This window comes from Chanodichthys erythropterus, chromosome 17 (assembly GCF_024489055.1).
Source record: "Chanodichthys erythropterus isolate Z2021 chromosome 17, ASM2448905v1, whole genome shotgun sequence".
Lineage (NCBI taxonomy): Eukaryota > Metazoa > Chordata > Actinopteri > Cypriniformes > Xenocyprididae > Chanodichthys > Chanodichthys erythropterus.
The window spans coordinates 12,673,331-12,688,678 of record NC_090237.1 but is presented as its reverse complement, the minus strand read 5'-3'; the positions used below and the strand labels follow the sequence as shown (position 1 = coordinate 12,688,678).

Here is a 15,348-nt window from a genome sequence, read left to right as displayed (position 1 = left end):
GTAAATGATCTCCACTTTCGAAACTGATTTAACTACGATCACTCAAACCACTTGAGTTGGTTTGAGATGCATTCCAGATGAAACCTGACAAGCGTAAATGCATCTGGTTTACCACATATGTCAATTTTATTCCACCCAAAAGGTTAAAAACAAACACGTGAGAGCGTGTTATAGGCTATATGACGTTATAGTCAGATATGACAGCACTACTCCAACAAACATCGCTGCAGATGAGCTGAGTATCTCTTCAGAAAGCCAACGCGCAAATTGCCGCAAATGAAACTGAAAGTAAGACGGTCAAAACACAATCATCTTCATCAAAAGTAGTAAAACTTAATGATCTTACCAGTGCTGATGCCGCTCTCTCCTATTGCGGCCTTTGATGTTGAAATTAGCTGATGATAGATAAAATGCAGCGCATATCTGTTGCGTCCGTTGACGTGAACTTTAAATTAAATTTGCATCTAGCGCGGGAATTTAAGATCGGATTAATATTCGTTTTGCGGAGACACACTTATGTGGGCAAGTGTAAATGGAACCGTATTAAGAAATCAGATCTGATCAGTAAAAACCGGTTTAAAAAGTGATTAAGTGTCCAAATATTTTGGGGGTCACTGTATATTTTATATAATGTTTGGGAACTATTGTTAGTAATTTAATTTTTATTTTATTTATTACATCTGGCCTGGTTAGCAATTATGTCATGATAGGTGAAACATTACTGTGAAATAAATGTATATTATATTAAATTTCTGTGCTCAGTGGATTCAATTTATATATATATATATATATATATATATATATATATATATATATATATATATATATATATATATATATATATTTTTTTTTTTTTTTTTTTTTTTTTTTTATATATTACACACACACTACAGCTCAAAAGTCTCTTCTGCTCACCAAGGCTGCATATATTTGATCACAAATACAGTAAAAACAGTAATATTGTGCAATATTAAATTTTAAAGTAACTGTTTTCTATTTTAATATGTTTTAAAATGTAATTTATTCCTGTGATGGAAAAGCTGAATTTTCAGCATCATTACTCCAGTCTTCAGTGTCACAAATATCATTCTAATAATATGCCATTTTTGCACTCAAGAAACATTTCTTATTATCAATATTGAAAACAGTTTCTTAATATTCTAGTGGAAACGTGACACTTTTTTTCAGGATTCTTTGATGAATAGAAAAACCAAAGGAACATAGCTTAAGTGAAATAGAAATCATTTGTAACATTATAAATGTCTTTACTGTCACTTTTGACCAATTTAATGCATTCTTGCTGAATGCAAGTATTAATTTCTTTCTTTCAAAACAAAAAAATCTTACTGACCCCAAACGTTTGAACAGTAGTGTATATGTTATAGCCTCTAATGGCCATACACAAGATTTCCAAAATCGTTATAATTATGTACAAATCAGAACTGCAACTATAAGACAATCTTAAAATATTCAGTATTTATTGTGATCTTACTATTTTCAAGGTCATAATCCACTTCTCATTCTTACAGTTGACTTGCAGAGTAAAATATATCTAGAAAGTTTCCTTGCAAATCTATCAGTTTACAGACATAGTAGACCTTTGCATTGCATTAACAGTAGTCTGACAAGTGCCAAAATTAAAATTACAAAAATTTAAGAGCTCAGCTAAATGTTGTTTCGACTAACAACAACAAAATTTATTTAATTTTATGCTAAACAATAGGAATACAGGCTGTCGCAATGTTACATGCATTTTACACAATCCCGACCCCCTCCTTATATGGCTAACCTATCATTCAACATCAACATCACATTTCACAATTCAAAATCCCACAACTCAGGATAGATGAAATTGAACTCACCGTCTGCAAACATAAGAAAGCAGTAAGAAACAAAAAATAAAAAAGAACAAAAACAAGCAAGAACAGACAAAGCATTTATGACGGCAAGACATTTCCAATGAGCATTTTAAAGGCTATTCTTACCAAAAAATTACAGCAAGAAGATTTAATACGTAACGAGACAGAGATGGACATATTTGTTGGAAATATGGAGGGTATTTTACAATAACCATGTCATATGACAAGACAAAAGTAATACACTATGTTACACTAAACTGTCTCGATGAGAAACACAGTCAGCCAAAGGTGTAGCCATGTTATCTATTCAATGGGTGGGAGGGAGGGTGTTGCAGGAAATTTCTATATCATCCCCAAAATTATTATTAAATTTCAAAAATCCATGCCTTAACGTGTACCCCCACTTTTCAAATGTCTTCAACAACCCCGTGTCTTACCTTTAAGAGCAATGACTTTGCTGGCTGGGTTCATGATGGCACTGTCTGCAGAGATGGGCCTGCGGATGGGCGTGTTGGGATCGCTCATGTCAATGATTACAACCTGGGCCTGTTCGCCCACCTTTTCCCGAATGCAGATGAACTTATCTGACTCCATCGTGAGGGTGCTAAACCCGATATTTGCTGGGTTTATGCCCAGGTTCTGGAGCTGTAAGAGGTGGACAGACAATATTTAGCAATGTTAGATACAGTACTTGTTCATGAAGCCTTTATAAACGAAGGATGCATCTCAAAAGCTAGTGAACTGCCTACCTACACAGCAATTTTGGCACTCAAAATGCTGTCCAGCTATGCTTTATTTAAACACAGGTAATAAATGTGTCTGCTGTAAGCTTATTTCAATGTTTACAGGGGGTTTGCGATAAAAAAAATAAGGAACTATGGGCACAATCTCATCCTCCCCCACTGAGATGCACCTGTGCAGTGACAATACATTGTATTGACTCAAGTCAAGCCAGTTAAGAAACAAATATTCATGATTTAGCACTCAAATCTTTTAAATATATACATCAATATTGATACACAACATCTATATACACACTATCCGAAAGGTCATAGATTTATTTTAAGGGAGTTTACTATGGAAAACGCCTAAAATATATCCAAACGAATCAAATTTGAACCGAAAATCTTCTGAATCGGAATCGATTCGTTAAATCTGTCAAAATACTCAGCAATATTTATGCGTTTTTAAGGGTGAATAAACGATGACAGACTTTTAATTTTCGTGTTAATTATTGTCAAGAAACGTTTTTAAGCGGTAAACGTGGACAATCCGAGTCAGGTTTAATTCAACCGACACATTTGCGACAATAAATCACAACATGAATGCCGCTTTATAAAGCTGCTTTAATCCTTTCACTGCATCCACCTGCATTGGCTGTGTCTAAAAACCTAGTGACCTGCCTATCCAGTACCACAAGCTGAACTTTAGTATTTTCGGGGTCTCATTTGCGGGTTCGAACTTTTCTTTAGTATTTTTTATGGCGAATTTAATTTAAACGTTCAAAGAGGTAGCTCGCGAGTTTTTGAGACAGAGCCATTGAAATGGATGGGAGGTCATTCATTGAGCTAGCGCTAAAGCTAACAAGCACTGTCACCTCTGTTACAGCAGAGCTACCGATTATTAACACGTTAATATTTAGCTGTGGTGAAAACCCACCTGCAGGTGCTCCTGGAAGCGGATAGGAAGGATCTGAGCCATGGTTTGGGCTTTCTGTTCTCAATCCTCCTGGCCGGACTCCTCGCAAAATTTCTCACTAGCTTTAGCGAGCGACGACCTCCTCTCCGCGGACACCCACGATTCAAAACAGATCAAATGCAGGACTGCTGGTTATATTCGACAAAGAATGAAAATGTCGTGTTTTCGTCGTGTCAAGCCAATCCGCCAGATGGTTGATGTTTTTTTCCTCCCCTCTCTGCACGGATGGGACTCGCTCAGACCCGCAATGGCGGCGGAAACAGCTCAGACTGACAATCCGGAAGCAGCAGCGCGGACTTTGCGGCGGAAGGACATTCGCGATTTCAGCGATTTTGCTAATCAAGCGGGCGACGAGCGAAGCTCTAATTTGGTGTATGTAATCGTTTAGATACTTAATATTTTAGATTTCATTTATAAGCGCCGGTATGAGAAGTCTAATAAATGTTAAATAATTCGTTTCATTTTTGCCACATCATTCAGTTCTTCATATTCTATGTACGTCAGTTCCGGCTGCGCTCCAGTGGTGGTGCGTTCGAGAACGAATCGTTGTTTTGAATGAATCTTTTAAGTGAATGAATCCTTCACTGAATCGTTTTCTTAGTATTGCAGGCATTTAAAATTGTTGTTGCGGGTTGTAAGGAGTGTAATACAGCCTTCAAGTGTACCTGAGAAACACATTCCTCCAAATTTGTCCTAAGTCGGAATTGAAGTCGGAAACAACAACATAGAAGTAAGTCTAAACAAACTAAACAATTATATTGTGAACAATAAACCCAAATAACTGCACTTGAATTCAAAACATTAAAGTCCCCCTGAAATCAAAATTTAAAGGTGCCATCAAACAAATTTTTTTTTACAAGATGTAATATAAGTCTAAGGTGTCCCCTGAATGTGTCTGTGAAGTTGCAGCTCAAAATACCCCATAGATTTTTTTAAATTGATTTTTTCAACTGCCTATTTTGAGGAAAAATTAGAAATGCGCCGATTCAGGCTGCGGCCCCTTTAATTGCTCGCCCGCTCCTGAGCTCCTGACTCTATCACTGCATAAACAAAGTTCAAACAGCTAATACAACCCTCAAAATGGATCTTTACAAAGTGTTCGTCATGCAGCATGTCTAATCGCGTAAGTATGGTGTTTATTTTGATGTTTACATTGATTCTGAATGAATTTGAGGCTGTGCTCCGTGGCTAACGGCTAATGCTACACTGTTGGAGAGATTTATAAAGAATGAAGTTGTGTTTATGCATTATACAGACTGCAAGTATTTAAAAATGAAAATAGCGACGCTCTTGTCTCCATGAATACAGTAAGAAACGATGGTAACTTTAACCACATTTAACAGTACATTAGCAACATGCTAACGAAACATTTAGAAAGACAACTTACAAATATCACTACTTTTAGCATATGTTAACCTTAAGGTTATGAATAAGATGGTGTGTTCCAAAACAATGACAAAATTCACATTTAGGAGGTATAAACATTCAAAACTTACAGTCTCTCACTTCCGCTAAAATGGATCACAGATTTCATGACATCACATCACACTTCAGCTTCTTATCAAATCTTAAGTCCAATCAAATGCTCTCTAGAATCTGAAGCCCCGCTGAAGCCTCAGCTCAAATCGGTCATTTGCTCACACATTTACTAGTTTTTACATGGTGAATAGCACATAGTGCACTATACAGAGAATAGGGAACGATTAATTATATGCTTTCCATTGACGCGAATGAAGTCCGTTTTCGCTTTACTGTCACATGAACCGCCGCAACGCGAGCACAGTCTGCTCTGGTCCAGGGACACAAGAGCACAGAGTGGATCATATGCGTGAGTCGGCACAGACCACAAAAGGTATCGGACCCATTTGAATTCTGCACAGTATAAGCAATATAAAGGTCATTATGAGGAGAAACGGTTAGAGATTAGAAGGAAACAGGTTTTACAGAGTCTAACGGGTCTGGCCGAGCTGTAACATAAACGAAAACGCTACTGGCTGTTTCAAAAAAGGGGCGGGGCTGATTGACATATCGCCCTGTCTTCCTGTTTCAGTTGAACTTGCGTCAACACATTGAATAATGCTGCGCGTTCCAACACTCTTCAGTGGGCCTTTAATTTCTATCACTTATTTATACATTATGTAACAAAACATTTTAGTTTGTAATACAAAGCAAGCTTAAAGTTGAGTATTCTCTTTACACCATTCCCTACAGGCTTGATTTCCACTCACTGATCTCTATATAGATATTACATAACATATCGATGTCACAACTCGACAACTACAACAGTTCCAGTCATTGAATCAATAGTTTCTCTTTGGTCTGCTGGATACATGAATGCAGGACTGCTTTAAAATCTTTTATCTGCATTCTAAAGATAAAACAACACCCAATATCAAAAATTATTTTTTAAAAAAAACAATTTATTTAGGTAAAAAATATTTAAAATGTGTTTATTACACATTGTGACTCAAGAGCCTTATCAAAATCCACAATACCAGAGTGCTGCGGCAGTAAACCAGGATTATGTTCTGAAATCTGAGATTATAAAGTCTTTAATATTTCCTCTGATCCTCTCATGTACCCTTTCTTTGTAGCCGATGCTGTTTTCGCTCCAAGTAGCGAGCACGGGCCTCTGTGATTGAGCTTTCATCATTTCTCTTTTCCAGCTTCTTTGCCGCATCCTCTGTGGCCTCTATTTAAACAAAAACAAACGTGTTACAAATTTATAACACAATCAAAATCTAGCTCTGCCTTTTCAAACGCACCTGCTTGTCTTTTTGCTGCCTCTTTCTTTTCCCATTGGACCATCTCTTCATCAGTTACTTCCTCCCTTGCGACACTACTCAACTCAAAGACGTCGATTTCATGCAGCTTCGGCAACAGGTCCTGCACCCACTCGTAACGGATGGGGCAAACTGTTCTCACGTACACTCGTGAGGTGACCAACACGTCATGGAAGATGATCCAATCCAGCTGCAATTCTTGACCAAAGAGCTGAATATAAGAAGTGGTTTGGTTAAAATAATCACGCAGAAATGAAAACAGGCTTAAAAATTACATCAAAGGGGACCTATTATGCAAAAATGCACTTTTTTGAACAAAAATGTGTGCCCACAGTGTGTGTAAACAACCAGCCTATAATGGTAAAAATCCACCCACTCCTTTTTTTTATAATGCTCATAAATCAGAAGCAGTTTCTCCAAATGCGCGGTTCCAGATTTCCCCCTATTCTTACATTGGAGTAGGGAAGCTCCGCCCATGACTGGTGTCGATCTGCTCTATTAGCAAAGATACCGCCCTGAGAAAGCCACTTCTGTTTCCTCGCTGTAGCAGCTGGAGATATACAATGTCTGCTCCAAAAAACATTACAAATGTTCTGTTATTGGATGTACCAATGAACATAAGAGTCTCCATAGACTCTCAGCATCTAAGCCACTGAATTTCATTTATGAAGGAAATGTGCCGAAGAAAAGTCGGTAAAGTGCTATATATTTGCACAAATCATTTTACGCTAGTGAGACGATTTTTGCTACCCGCTCAGATTTTAAAACAGAAGGTAAAACGAGGGTCAGTTCAATGCTGGATTTGTACAAAAGATTAACATGTCGATGAGTTGAATCAACTCCACAACAACTAAAAAAATTGGTCCACTAACCGTTCAGAAACATCCAGATGCATTCTAAAATTCTAAATTTTAAAATTCTAAATTTTAAAATTCTAAATTTTAAAATTCTAACTTCTTCCTGAGTCGCTCCATTGGTGTCCGACTCCGGTTCGAACATGTAAAGCTGAACACCGCTACTGACAATTTATGACATTTTGGCTGCGTGAGATTCTCCAGCTTTGTTGTTGTTGAGTATCGGAAACGTGAGCTGTTAAAGCTCTGCCCTCTTCTGGAAAGAGGGCTGGAAGCAGCAGCTCATTTGCATTTAAAGGGACACACAAAAATGCTGTGTTTTTGCTCACACCCAAATAGGGGCAAATTTGACAAGCTATAATGAATGATCTGTGGGGTATTTTGAGCTGAAGCTTCACAGACACATTCTGGGGACACCAGAGACTTATATTCTTGTGAAAAGTAGGAACATAATAGGTCCCCTTTAAACTGAGTAAATAGTGACATTTCTATTTTCATTTTTGGATGAACTTTTGGATGGATTTAATTCCTTACACACGATGAAGGGTGAATGATAATGCTCGACCCATGTCCGTCCATGGTGCAGAATGATTTCCCAACGGATCTGAGGAAAACAAAACAGCTTTAATACTGGCTTTAATAAATACAGTTTATATAATAAAATGACAATATGGTGCTCACCGCCTGGCTACATTGGTGAAATAACCCAGGCAAAGGCACTGGCGCAGCAGTTCACTCCTACTGCCCTCAAACGTCTCATGTGGAAAGTCTTTCTGCTACATAAACAGTCAAAGAACAAGTCGTAAGAATTCAAATAATGAAAGTAAAAGCAAATACTCTTGTAGAGAAAATCTGAATTACCTGCTTCAGGCGTAGAAGAATCTCTCTTAGCTGTGTCTCAACGCTGAAGGCTGACTTCACTGCTCGCCAATGGATCCAGTTCTCTTTGCACCAGGCAGATGGATGGTCGCTATTAGAAGAATGAAAGTAAGAATCAATGTCACATGATTTTCATAAAGAGTTATGTATTTATTTAGTTATTTGTTCAAACTTTATGGTCTACCTTGCTCTGCACTTCTCAAAGACACAGAGAAGCATGAGGAAATCATTGGAGCCGCCAGCAGAAGCTGCTATCTGTTTGTGTCGGATCTCTGCTTCCTTCTGTCCTTCTGGTTTACCTAAAAAAAGGCAATATTGGAATTATCCAATGTATTAGACAATATTAGATTTAATTGCAAAGGACATTTAATTTTACTGTAAAATATCATTATTATTATTAGGGGAAAAGTATTAATTACCATATAACTTACGGTGAAAATCTGTATATATAGCCTTCTATTCATTATAATGTTGTGAAATCAAAATCTAAAACATGAAATTTAAGTGGATGATAACATACAGAAATTATTACCTGGTCGAATGAAGATATTCTCTACTGATAGCATGGCGGCTACGGGCAGCATTATATCCTCACATCCGAGAGCGGCAGCTTTGAGTAGAGCACGAGTAAGATTTGGAGGAAGAGGGAACTCCACCATCAACCTCCCCAGTCTGGTCACTTCACCTCTCCTGCAACAATAAGCTGATATTAGCATTGAATTGAATTTTGTTTATAGAACTGACACACTGAACAACGCGTGTCCCATTATTGACATGTAATGTGAACATCAGCAGTACTGGGGTCAGGATGGGCTTCTGAAAAATGCTAATGGCTATATTCTGTCTCAGCGGTTTCTTGCAATGTAATTATATAACAAGCAAAGGTATCACTTCACCTGTCAATGGCATCATACTGATACAGCTGCTTCAGAGCGGTCAGGATAAACCGTTCCTCTGGACAGTCAAGGTAAGGAAATCTAAATATACCATAATTGGGAAAAACAAAGTGTTAATTTCAATTATGAAGAAACCGATTAAACTTAACAATACAGCCCGCCGATACCTAATCACATCATGGACACCGAGACATTTCAGTGTGAGAATGACAGATGTAAGACTGGTTCGTTGAATCTCTGGAATGGTGTACTCTGGCATGCATGTTTCCCAGAAGTCTTTACTGTAAATCCTGAAGCATTTTCCTGCAGATGTTCGTCCAGCCCTGCCCGCTCTCTGCTGAGCCTCGCTTCTGTGTGGAAATATTATCAGAAAGAATAGAATTAAAAGTGGATTATTCAGACAAACTATTCAATACCCCACTAAACAGCTTTTTACAAGTAGCATAACCCACACTCACTAAGAAATTAATTAATTACATTTCATTTACTCATAATATCAACATCAAAAGCTATATTCATGGCAAAAAAAAAAAGAAACAATTACTACTAATAAAAGATAATAAAATGAATAAACAAATTAAATAATACATTAAATATGATTTTTAAGAAATATTAATAAAAAAATCTAAATTGTAGAATTATTTCCAGGTCACACACTTTGAAATTGGTACCACTTCCAAAATATCCAATCCAACCCTTGAGTTGTGGTTTAGCTGTTTCACAAATCCACTGTCAACGATATATCTACAACACAACATTAAAAAAAAGAAATGTTAAACTTAAATAAAACTGCAATATTTCCTCTGAGCACTATCATGCAATTTTTAAATTCTGCTGTTTTACTGATGCTTGTGTTGTACTGTTTCTACCTGATTCCATCAATTGTGAGTGAGGTTGCAGCAATATTCGTCGCTACCACACACTTCCTCACACCTTTTGGCGCAGGCTGAAATATTTGCCTTTGCTGATCTGTAAAAAAAAATAAAAAATTATATATATATTATATATTATATATTATATATATATATATATATATATATATACACACACTGCCCTCCAAAATGGGGTTTTGGACAATATTGGCATGAATCCTTTTTAATTTGTGATAATTTTGCACTGATAAGGGACAACACAAACTATGGAAACATATTTTATTATATAAACAGTTTATGCATAGAAAAAATCTTAAATTTTCGATTCATCAAAATATCCACCATTAGCAGCTATCTGACCTAAACTGGGTTCTAATTGGTTCATCGTATTCTAAACTTAATTGGCATTCAGTTGTTGAAGATATTAAGGTGTGCTGACCCAAAAATCTTTTATCTTTTACCTGGGCCAAGTTTAAACCAGTGACCAGGCATCACAGCTGGCAAAGGGGCATGTCTGACTCTGACATGTATATATTGCTATTATTATGTAATCAAAATGAAAATTATTATTGCTGGTCTTCAATGATAATGTCAAGTTACTGTAATGTATTTGCACTAAAAAATGATAAGGATTTATGCTGATATCATCCAAAACTACATTTTGCCGGGGGGCAAAATGATATAATCATTTTATGATCATACACAAGATTTCACCCTATTTTGTCTTGGAGACAAATCTTAAGACAGGCTAACCTGTTGGCATGGATCCATACAAAGGTAGGATGAGAAGCCCTTCAACAGTTTGGTCATGGACATCGTAACGGTAGTCTAAGACCTCAGCCTTCTCAAAAAGCGAATCACATGCTTTCTCGATTTCAGATTGTCCTGTTAAAAAAACACAAGCACAAGGCTACAAACTAAAGAGGAAAATTGGAAATATCATAAATACTCTTAAATAAATACTGTACACTACCATTCAAAATTTTGAGTGGGTAAGATTTTTTAATGTTTTTGAAAGAAGCCTCTTAAGGCCCGATATACTCATGGTTCTGTTTCGTTCTTTGTTTTGGGGTAAAAAAAATTGAAATGAGCATGAGCACACACTGATGAGAGCAGCATTTAGATGAATATGTTAATATGTGCTCCACGCTTTCCTTTCAGTAACAAAATAAACACACAACAATGACAGCGGTGAGAAAACAGTAGTTAAGAAAGTGGCGATGTGGATGTTTGCAAGAGCTCTGCAACTCAGCACTCCAGTAAAGTCACGTCACTTTATACAATATATTGTTTAAAAGCAAGCAGCTTTACTGTATTAAACATGAAAAAACGGTGTCAGTTTTTTTTTTTTTTATTAGAATTACAATTTCATTTTCATTTTTTTATGACAATTTCATTATAAAGCAGCTCTCCAGTGTGTTCGTGTTTTTAATAGCGGACGTCCGACCTTGATGGACTGAGCAGAAGAAATGAACTGGAGAAGATTACCACGTCCAAAAAGAAGCCACAGACCAATGGTAGTTCGAAGGCGTTTACCAGAAAGTGCAAACTTTTCTGCTGTTTCGAACTCCCAAAATGAACTTTTGGCCTCTTTGATTTTGCTTGAAGAATATCGGGCCCTTTATGCTCAACAATGCTGCATTTATTTGATCAAAATATGGTAAAAACAAAGCTGAATTTTCAGCTACATTACATTTAGTGTCACATGATCCTTCAGAAATCATTCTAATATGCTGATTTGCTGCTCAAGAAACATTTATTATTATTATCAATGTTGAAAACAGTTGTGCTGCTTAATATTTTTGTGGAAACCATGATATATTTTTGTTTTGATATACCATGATATATTGTTATTCTTTGATGAATAGAAACTATTTGTAATGTTTGTAACATTACATTTTATATTTAATATATTTTATTTTACTTTATCTTTTTAAAACAATTTAATGCATCCTTGCAGAATAAATGTATTCATTTTTTAATTTTTAATTTTTTTTTTTTAATCTTACTGACCCCAAACATTTGAACAATAGTGTACATCTCCGCTGAGCTTACCAGTCAGGAAGACTAAAATATCACCAGCTGCTTCATTTGTGTGCACATCTAAAGCCACCTTTACCACCTATGGATCACAAACACAACACATTTACAGTCTGTCAAGATTCTAGAAGGTTTCAAACATAGAGTTTCTTTGCAAACAGACAATTTGTAATAAAATTTATAATATAGTCACCTCTTTGACATAGACAGAACTATCTTTGTCTTTTGGACCAATCAAATTACAGAATTTCTCCTTCACCGGATATGTACGCCCAGGAATCGCAAATATGGGACAGTGTCCGTAAAAAGAGCTGAGCTTTTCCGTTTCTAATGTTGCTGACATCACAACCACTTTGAGGGGTGTTTTGCGGCCACGGGACCCTTTTGACAGAGTCTTCTTGAGTAACCCAAGTAAAATATCCTGCAAAACAAACAATTTAATGAAAGATTTTGAGAAATATCTTCTTATTATGAAGCTGCAACTAGCAATAAATACCAAAGTATTAAGTATTACCTAGGTTTTTTTTTTATATATATATATATATATATATATATATATATATATATAGTATCATGGTAATGCCATAGTATTATTTTAAGTACATTGGAGTACCATGTTATTTCAGTCTGATCCAATCACTGTGGTACAACTGCAGTGCCGTTTTTGTAAGTGAAAATGGTTACACTTTATTTTAAGGTGACATACTTACATTGTACTTACTCAAATAAGTATTATTAATTAACAACATGTACTTACTATAGAGTTACGGTGAGGGTTTGGATTAGGGTTAGTTACTTGTAATTATGCATAATTTACTTTTATTACATATCAAGTACATGTAGTAACGTGTAACTACGTCACCTTAAAATAAAGTGTTACCATGAAAACTATAAAAAAAAGACCAATATATTAAAAAATTACAGTACCTTCTGACAATTGTACTAATTTCCCAAGTAAAAGCACAAAGTGCACATAAAAAGTCCACATACTGTATTCAGGCTCCTCTCATGGACTTCATCCAGGATCACAATGCTGTACTGTGTTAAACTGGGGTCTGCAAGAATCTCCCTCAGCATACAGCCGTCTGTCATGTATTTAACCACAGTGTCCTGATAGAAAACAAAATAATACAAACTTGTTAAAAAATTACACTAATTAATTTCATCAACTGCAAATATCTTGTTGGTAGACGCTATTTTCACAAACCAAGACCATGTATGTACCTTAAAAATACAAATACTATATTGTTTCAATTTACTTTGTGTGAAAACTAAGCATTTTTCACTACTTACACTTGGTGTAAAGATGATATTTCTTGCTATCCTAAAGAGCAGCAACTTTCTTTAGTTGCTGCCTAAAAATCATCAAATTTGTAAATCTCTTGAAAAAATAAAAACAAATAAAATAAAGTAAAAAAAAGTACCACAATGTGAAAATGATTATTAAAAAAAAAGAAAAGGAAAAAAAACATTAAATATCCTCAAGAACTGTGGTGATTTTTTTTGTACTTTCTTTATATTACACAGATTTTAACTTAAAATCAGAGCACCAGTAACAAATATATATATATATATATATATATATATATATATATATATATATATTAAAAATAATGATATTCGTGATGATATTCATACACCACTGTTCGAAAGTTTGGGTTCAGTACAGTAAAAATTAATATAGGGGAACATCACACCATTTTTTTTTTTTTTATCTATTTTATTATATTTTAAAAATTAATTTATTCCTGATGGCAACACTGAATTTTCAGCATCATTTCTCCAGTCTTCAGTGTCACATGACCCTTCAGAAATCATTCTATGATGATTTGCTGCTCAAGAAACAGGTAACACTTCATTTTAGGGTGACATAGTTACATTACTACATCTACTTACTATAATAATAACAGTAAATTATCCATAATTACAAGTAACTAACCCTATAAACCAAATCTTAACTCTATAGTAAGTACATGTAGTTAATATTACTTATAATATACTACTTATTTGCGTAAGTACAATGTAAGTATATCACCTTAAAATAAAGTGTAACCAAGAAACATTTCTTATTATCAATGTTGAAAAAAAGTGATACTTTTTTTAGCATTTTAGGAGTAGAAAGTTAAAAAGAACAGCATTTATTTGAATTTATAAGCATTTATTAAGACATTTATATGTCTTTGCAGTTATTTTTGATTAATTTAAAGCATCCTTGCTGAATAAAAGTATTCATCTCTTCCACGAAAACAATCTTACTGACCCCAAACATTTGAACAGTAGTGTATATTCTTGAGATTTCGGCATAGTGTTAACATGACGTGTGATAGTGATAACATTTGTACTGTTAGGTTAATAAATACACCGTTTCTGAACACAATCAGTCATAAAAATATCTCTCTTTTCAAGACATCAATCAAATTTCATCAATTTTTTTGTAAACAAATGTAGCCTACATCTAATTAGCATTTCCTTTAGGCTACAGTATATGGTGTGTGGAGTATTTTTTATTTATTTGTAGTTATCTCCTACCTTGGTTGAGCAGTCATCAAAGCGCACTTGGTAGCCCACCTCCTCACCCAGCCTGACCCCCATCTCATGAGACACCCTCTGGGCTACAGTGATGGCTGCAACCCTCCTGGGCTGAGTCACACCAATCTTGCCCTTCCTGCAAAGACCTGAACAGAAACAGAGGCATCCTGAAGAGGAATGACAGATCCTGCTGCAAATCCAATACACAGTGAATGAACAAACATGTCCATTCCAGTTCATCAGCGATCACGAGCTTACATACCTGCTTTATACAAGTACTGAGGGAGCTGAGTTGTTTTTCCGCTGCCAGTTTCACCCGTTACGATCAGGAAGGTGTTTTCCTTCACAGCCTGAATGAGTTTGTCTTTGTGTTGATAAATAGGCAGCTTTTTTGATTCATGATGTTCCGTTTCACCGCTCTTCTCTACTTTTGACATGTCTGACCGTTCATGTGCTATTTATCCACTTCCTAATGTTGCTCGAAAGGATATTTCAGCTCTTGAAACGATTTCTAAAAGCTCATCAGAATATCAATAAGTCATAATAATAGCGCAGAAGATCTTGTTTCATCTTGTTTATGAGTGTTTACATGAGCGTTGGTTTGGTTTGAACTCTTACTCACAGCTCATGAAAACACATTAGCGCCACCTGCTGCACAGGATGACTGAAGGCCGCTCTGTTCACTGCAGTTTTTCAATGGTGTCCACGAAGATGTGTATGAATTCTTTTAATTTGATAAGGTTTGAGTGCATTAAATTATGTATGTGCAAAATAAATACACTAAAATATCAAATAACTACAAATAAAATAAATAAAAAATACTCCACACACCATATATGCTAATTAGATGTAGGCTACATTTGTTTACAAAGTAAGTTTGATGAAATTTGATTGATGACTTAAAAAGAGAGATATTTTTATGACTGATTGTGTTCAGA

At 35.5% G+C, this 15,348-nt stretch overlaps 2 protein-coding genes across 2 annotated transcripts in view; both read right to left on the bottom strand.

Annotated features, from left to right (window-relative positions):
* The window catches only part of cltcb (clathrin, heavy chain b (Hc)), a 43,860-nt gene extending 39,801 nt beyond the window's left edge, over positions 1-4,059 (bottom strand). Inside the window, exons 1-2 of the mRNA XM_067365514.1 lie at positions 3,519-4,059; positions 2,297-2,504 (exon numbers count right to left, since the gene is read on the bottom strand). Coding sequence (XP_067221615.1) covers positions 2,297-2,504; positions 3,519-3,560 — 250 coding nt within the window. The 5' untranslated portion in view covers positions 3,561-4,059. The remainder of the gene's footprint in view (positions 1-2,296; positions 2,505-3,518) is intronic.
* Positions 4,060-4,232: 173 nt separating this feature from the next.
* Positions 4,233-15,026, bottom strand: dhx40 (DEAH (Asp-Glu-Ala-His) box polypeptide 40). The gene is made up of 18 exons (XM_067365515.1): positions 14,673-15,026; positions 14,411-14,556; positions 12,872-12,991; positions 12,075-12,302; positions 11,897-11,963; positions 10,595-10,726; positions 9,839-9,938; positions 9,627-9,713; positions 9,137-9,319; positions 8,970-9,050; positions 8,606-8,763; positions 8,258-8,372; positions 8,056-8,164; positions 7,876-7,970; positions 7,729-7,798; positions 6,323-6,551; positions 6,139-6,249; positions 4,233-5,925 (listed from the first exon to the last, which is right to left on the bottom strand). The coding sequence occupies exons 1-18, from the start codon at positions 14,845-14,847 to the stop codon at positions 5,915-5,917; spliced, it is 2,217 nt and encodes a 738-aa protein (XP_067221616.1). The 5' UTR covers positions 14,848-15,026; the 3' UTR covers positions 4,233-5,914.
* Between the last annotated feature and the right edge of the window lie 322 nt (positions 15,027-15,348).

Excerpts from the sequence above, each read along its gene's own strand:
- dhx40 (XM_067365515.1), bottom strand. The coding sequence starts at position 14,847 with ATGTCAAAAGTAGAGAAGAGCGGTGAAACGGAACATCATGAATCAAAA. Across the intron at positions 8,764-8,969 it reads CAGTATGATGCCATTGACAG|GAGAGGTGAAGTGACCAGAC; the intron begins GTGAAGTGATAC and ends TTATTGTTGCAG. Across the intron at positions 6,250-6,322 it reads GGCAGCAAAAAGACAAGCAG|AGGCCACAGAGGATGCGGCA; the intron begins GTGCGTTTGAAA and ends TTGTTTAAATAG.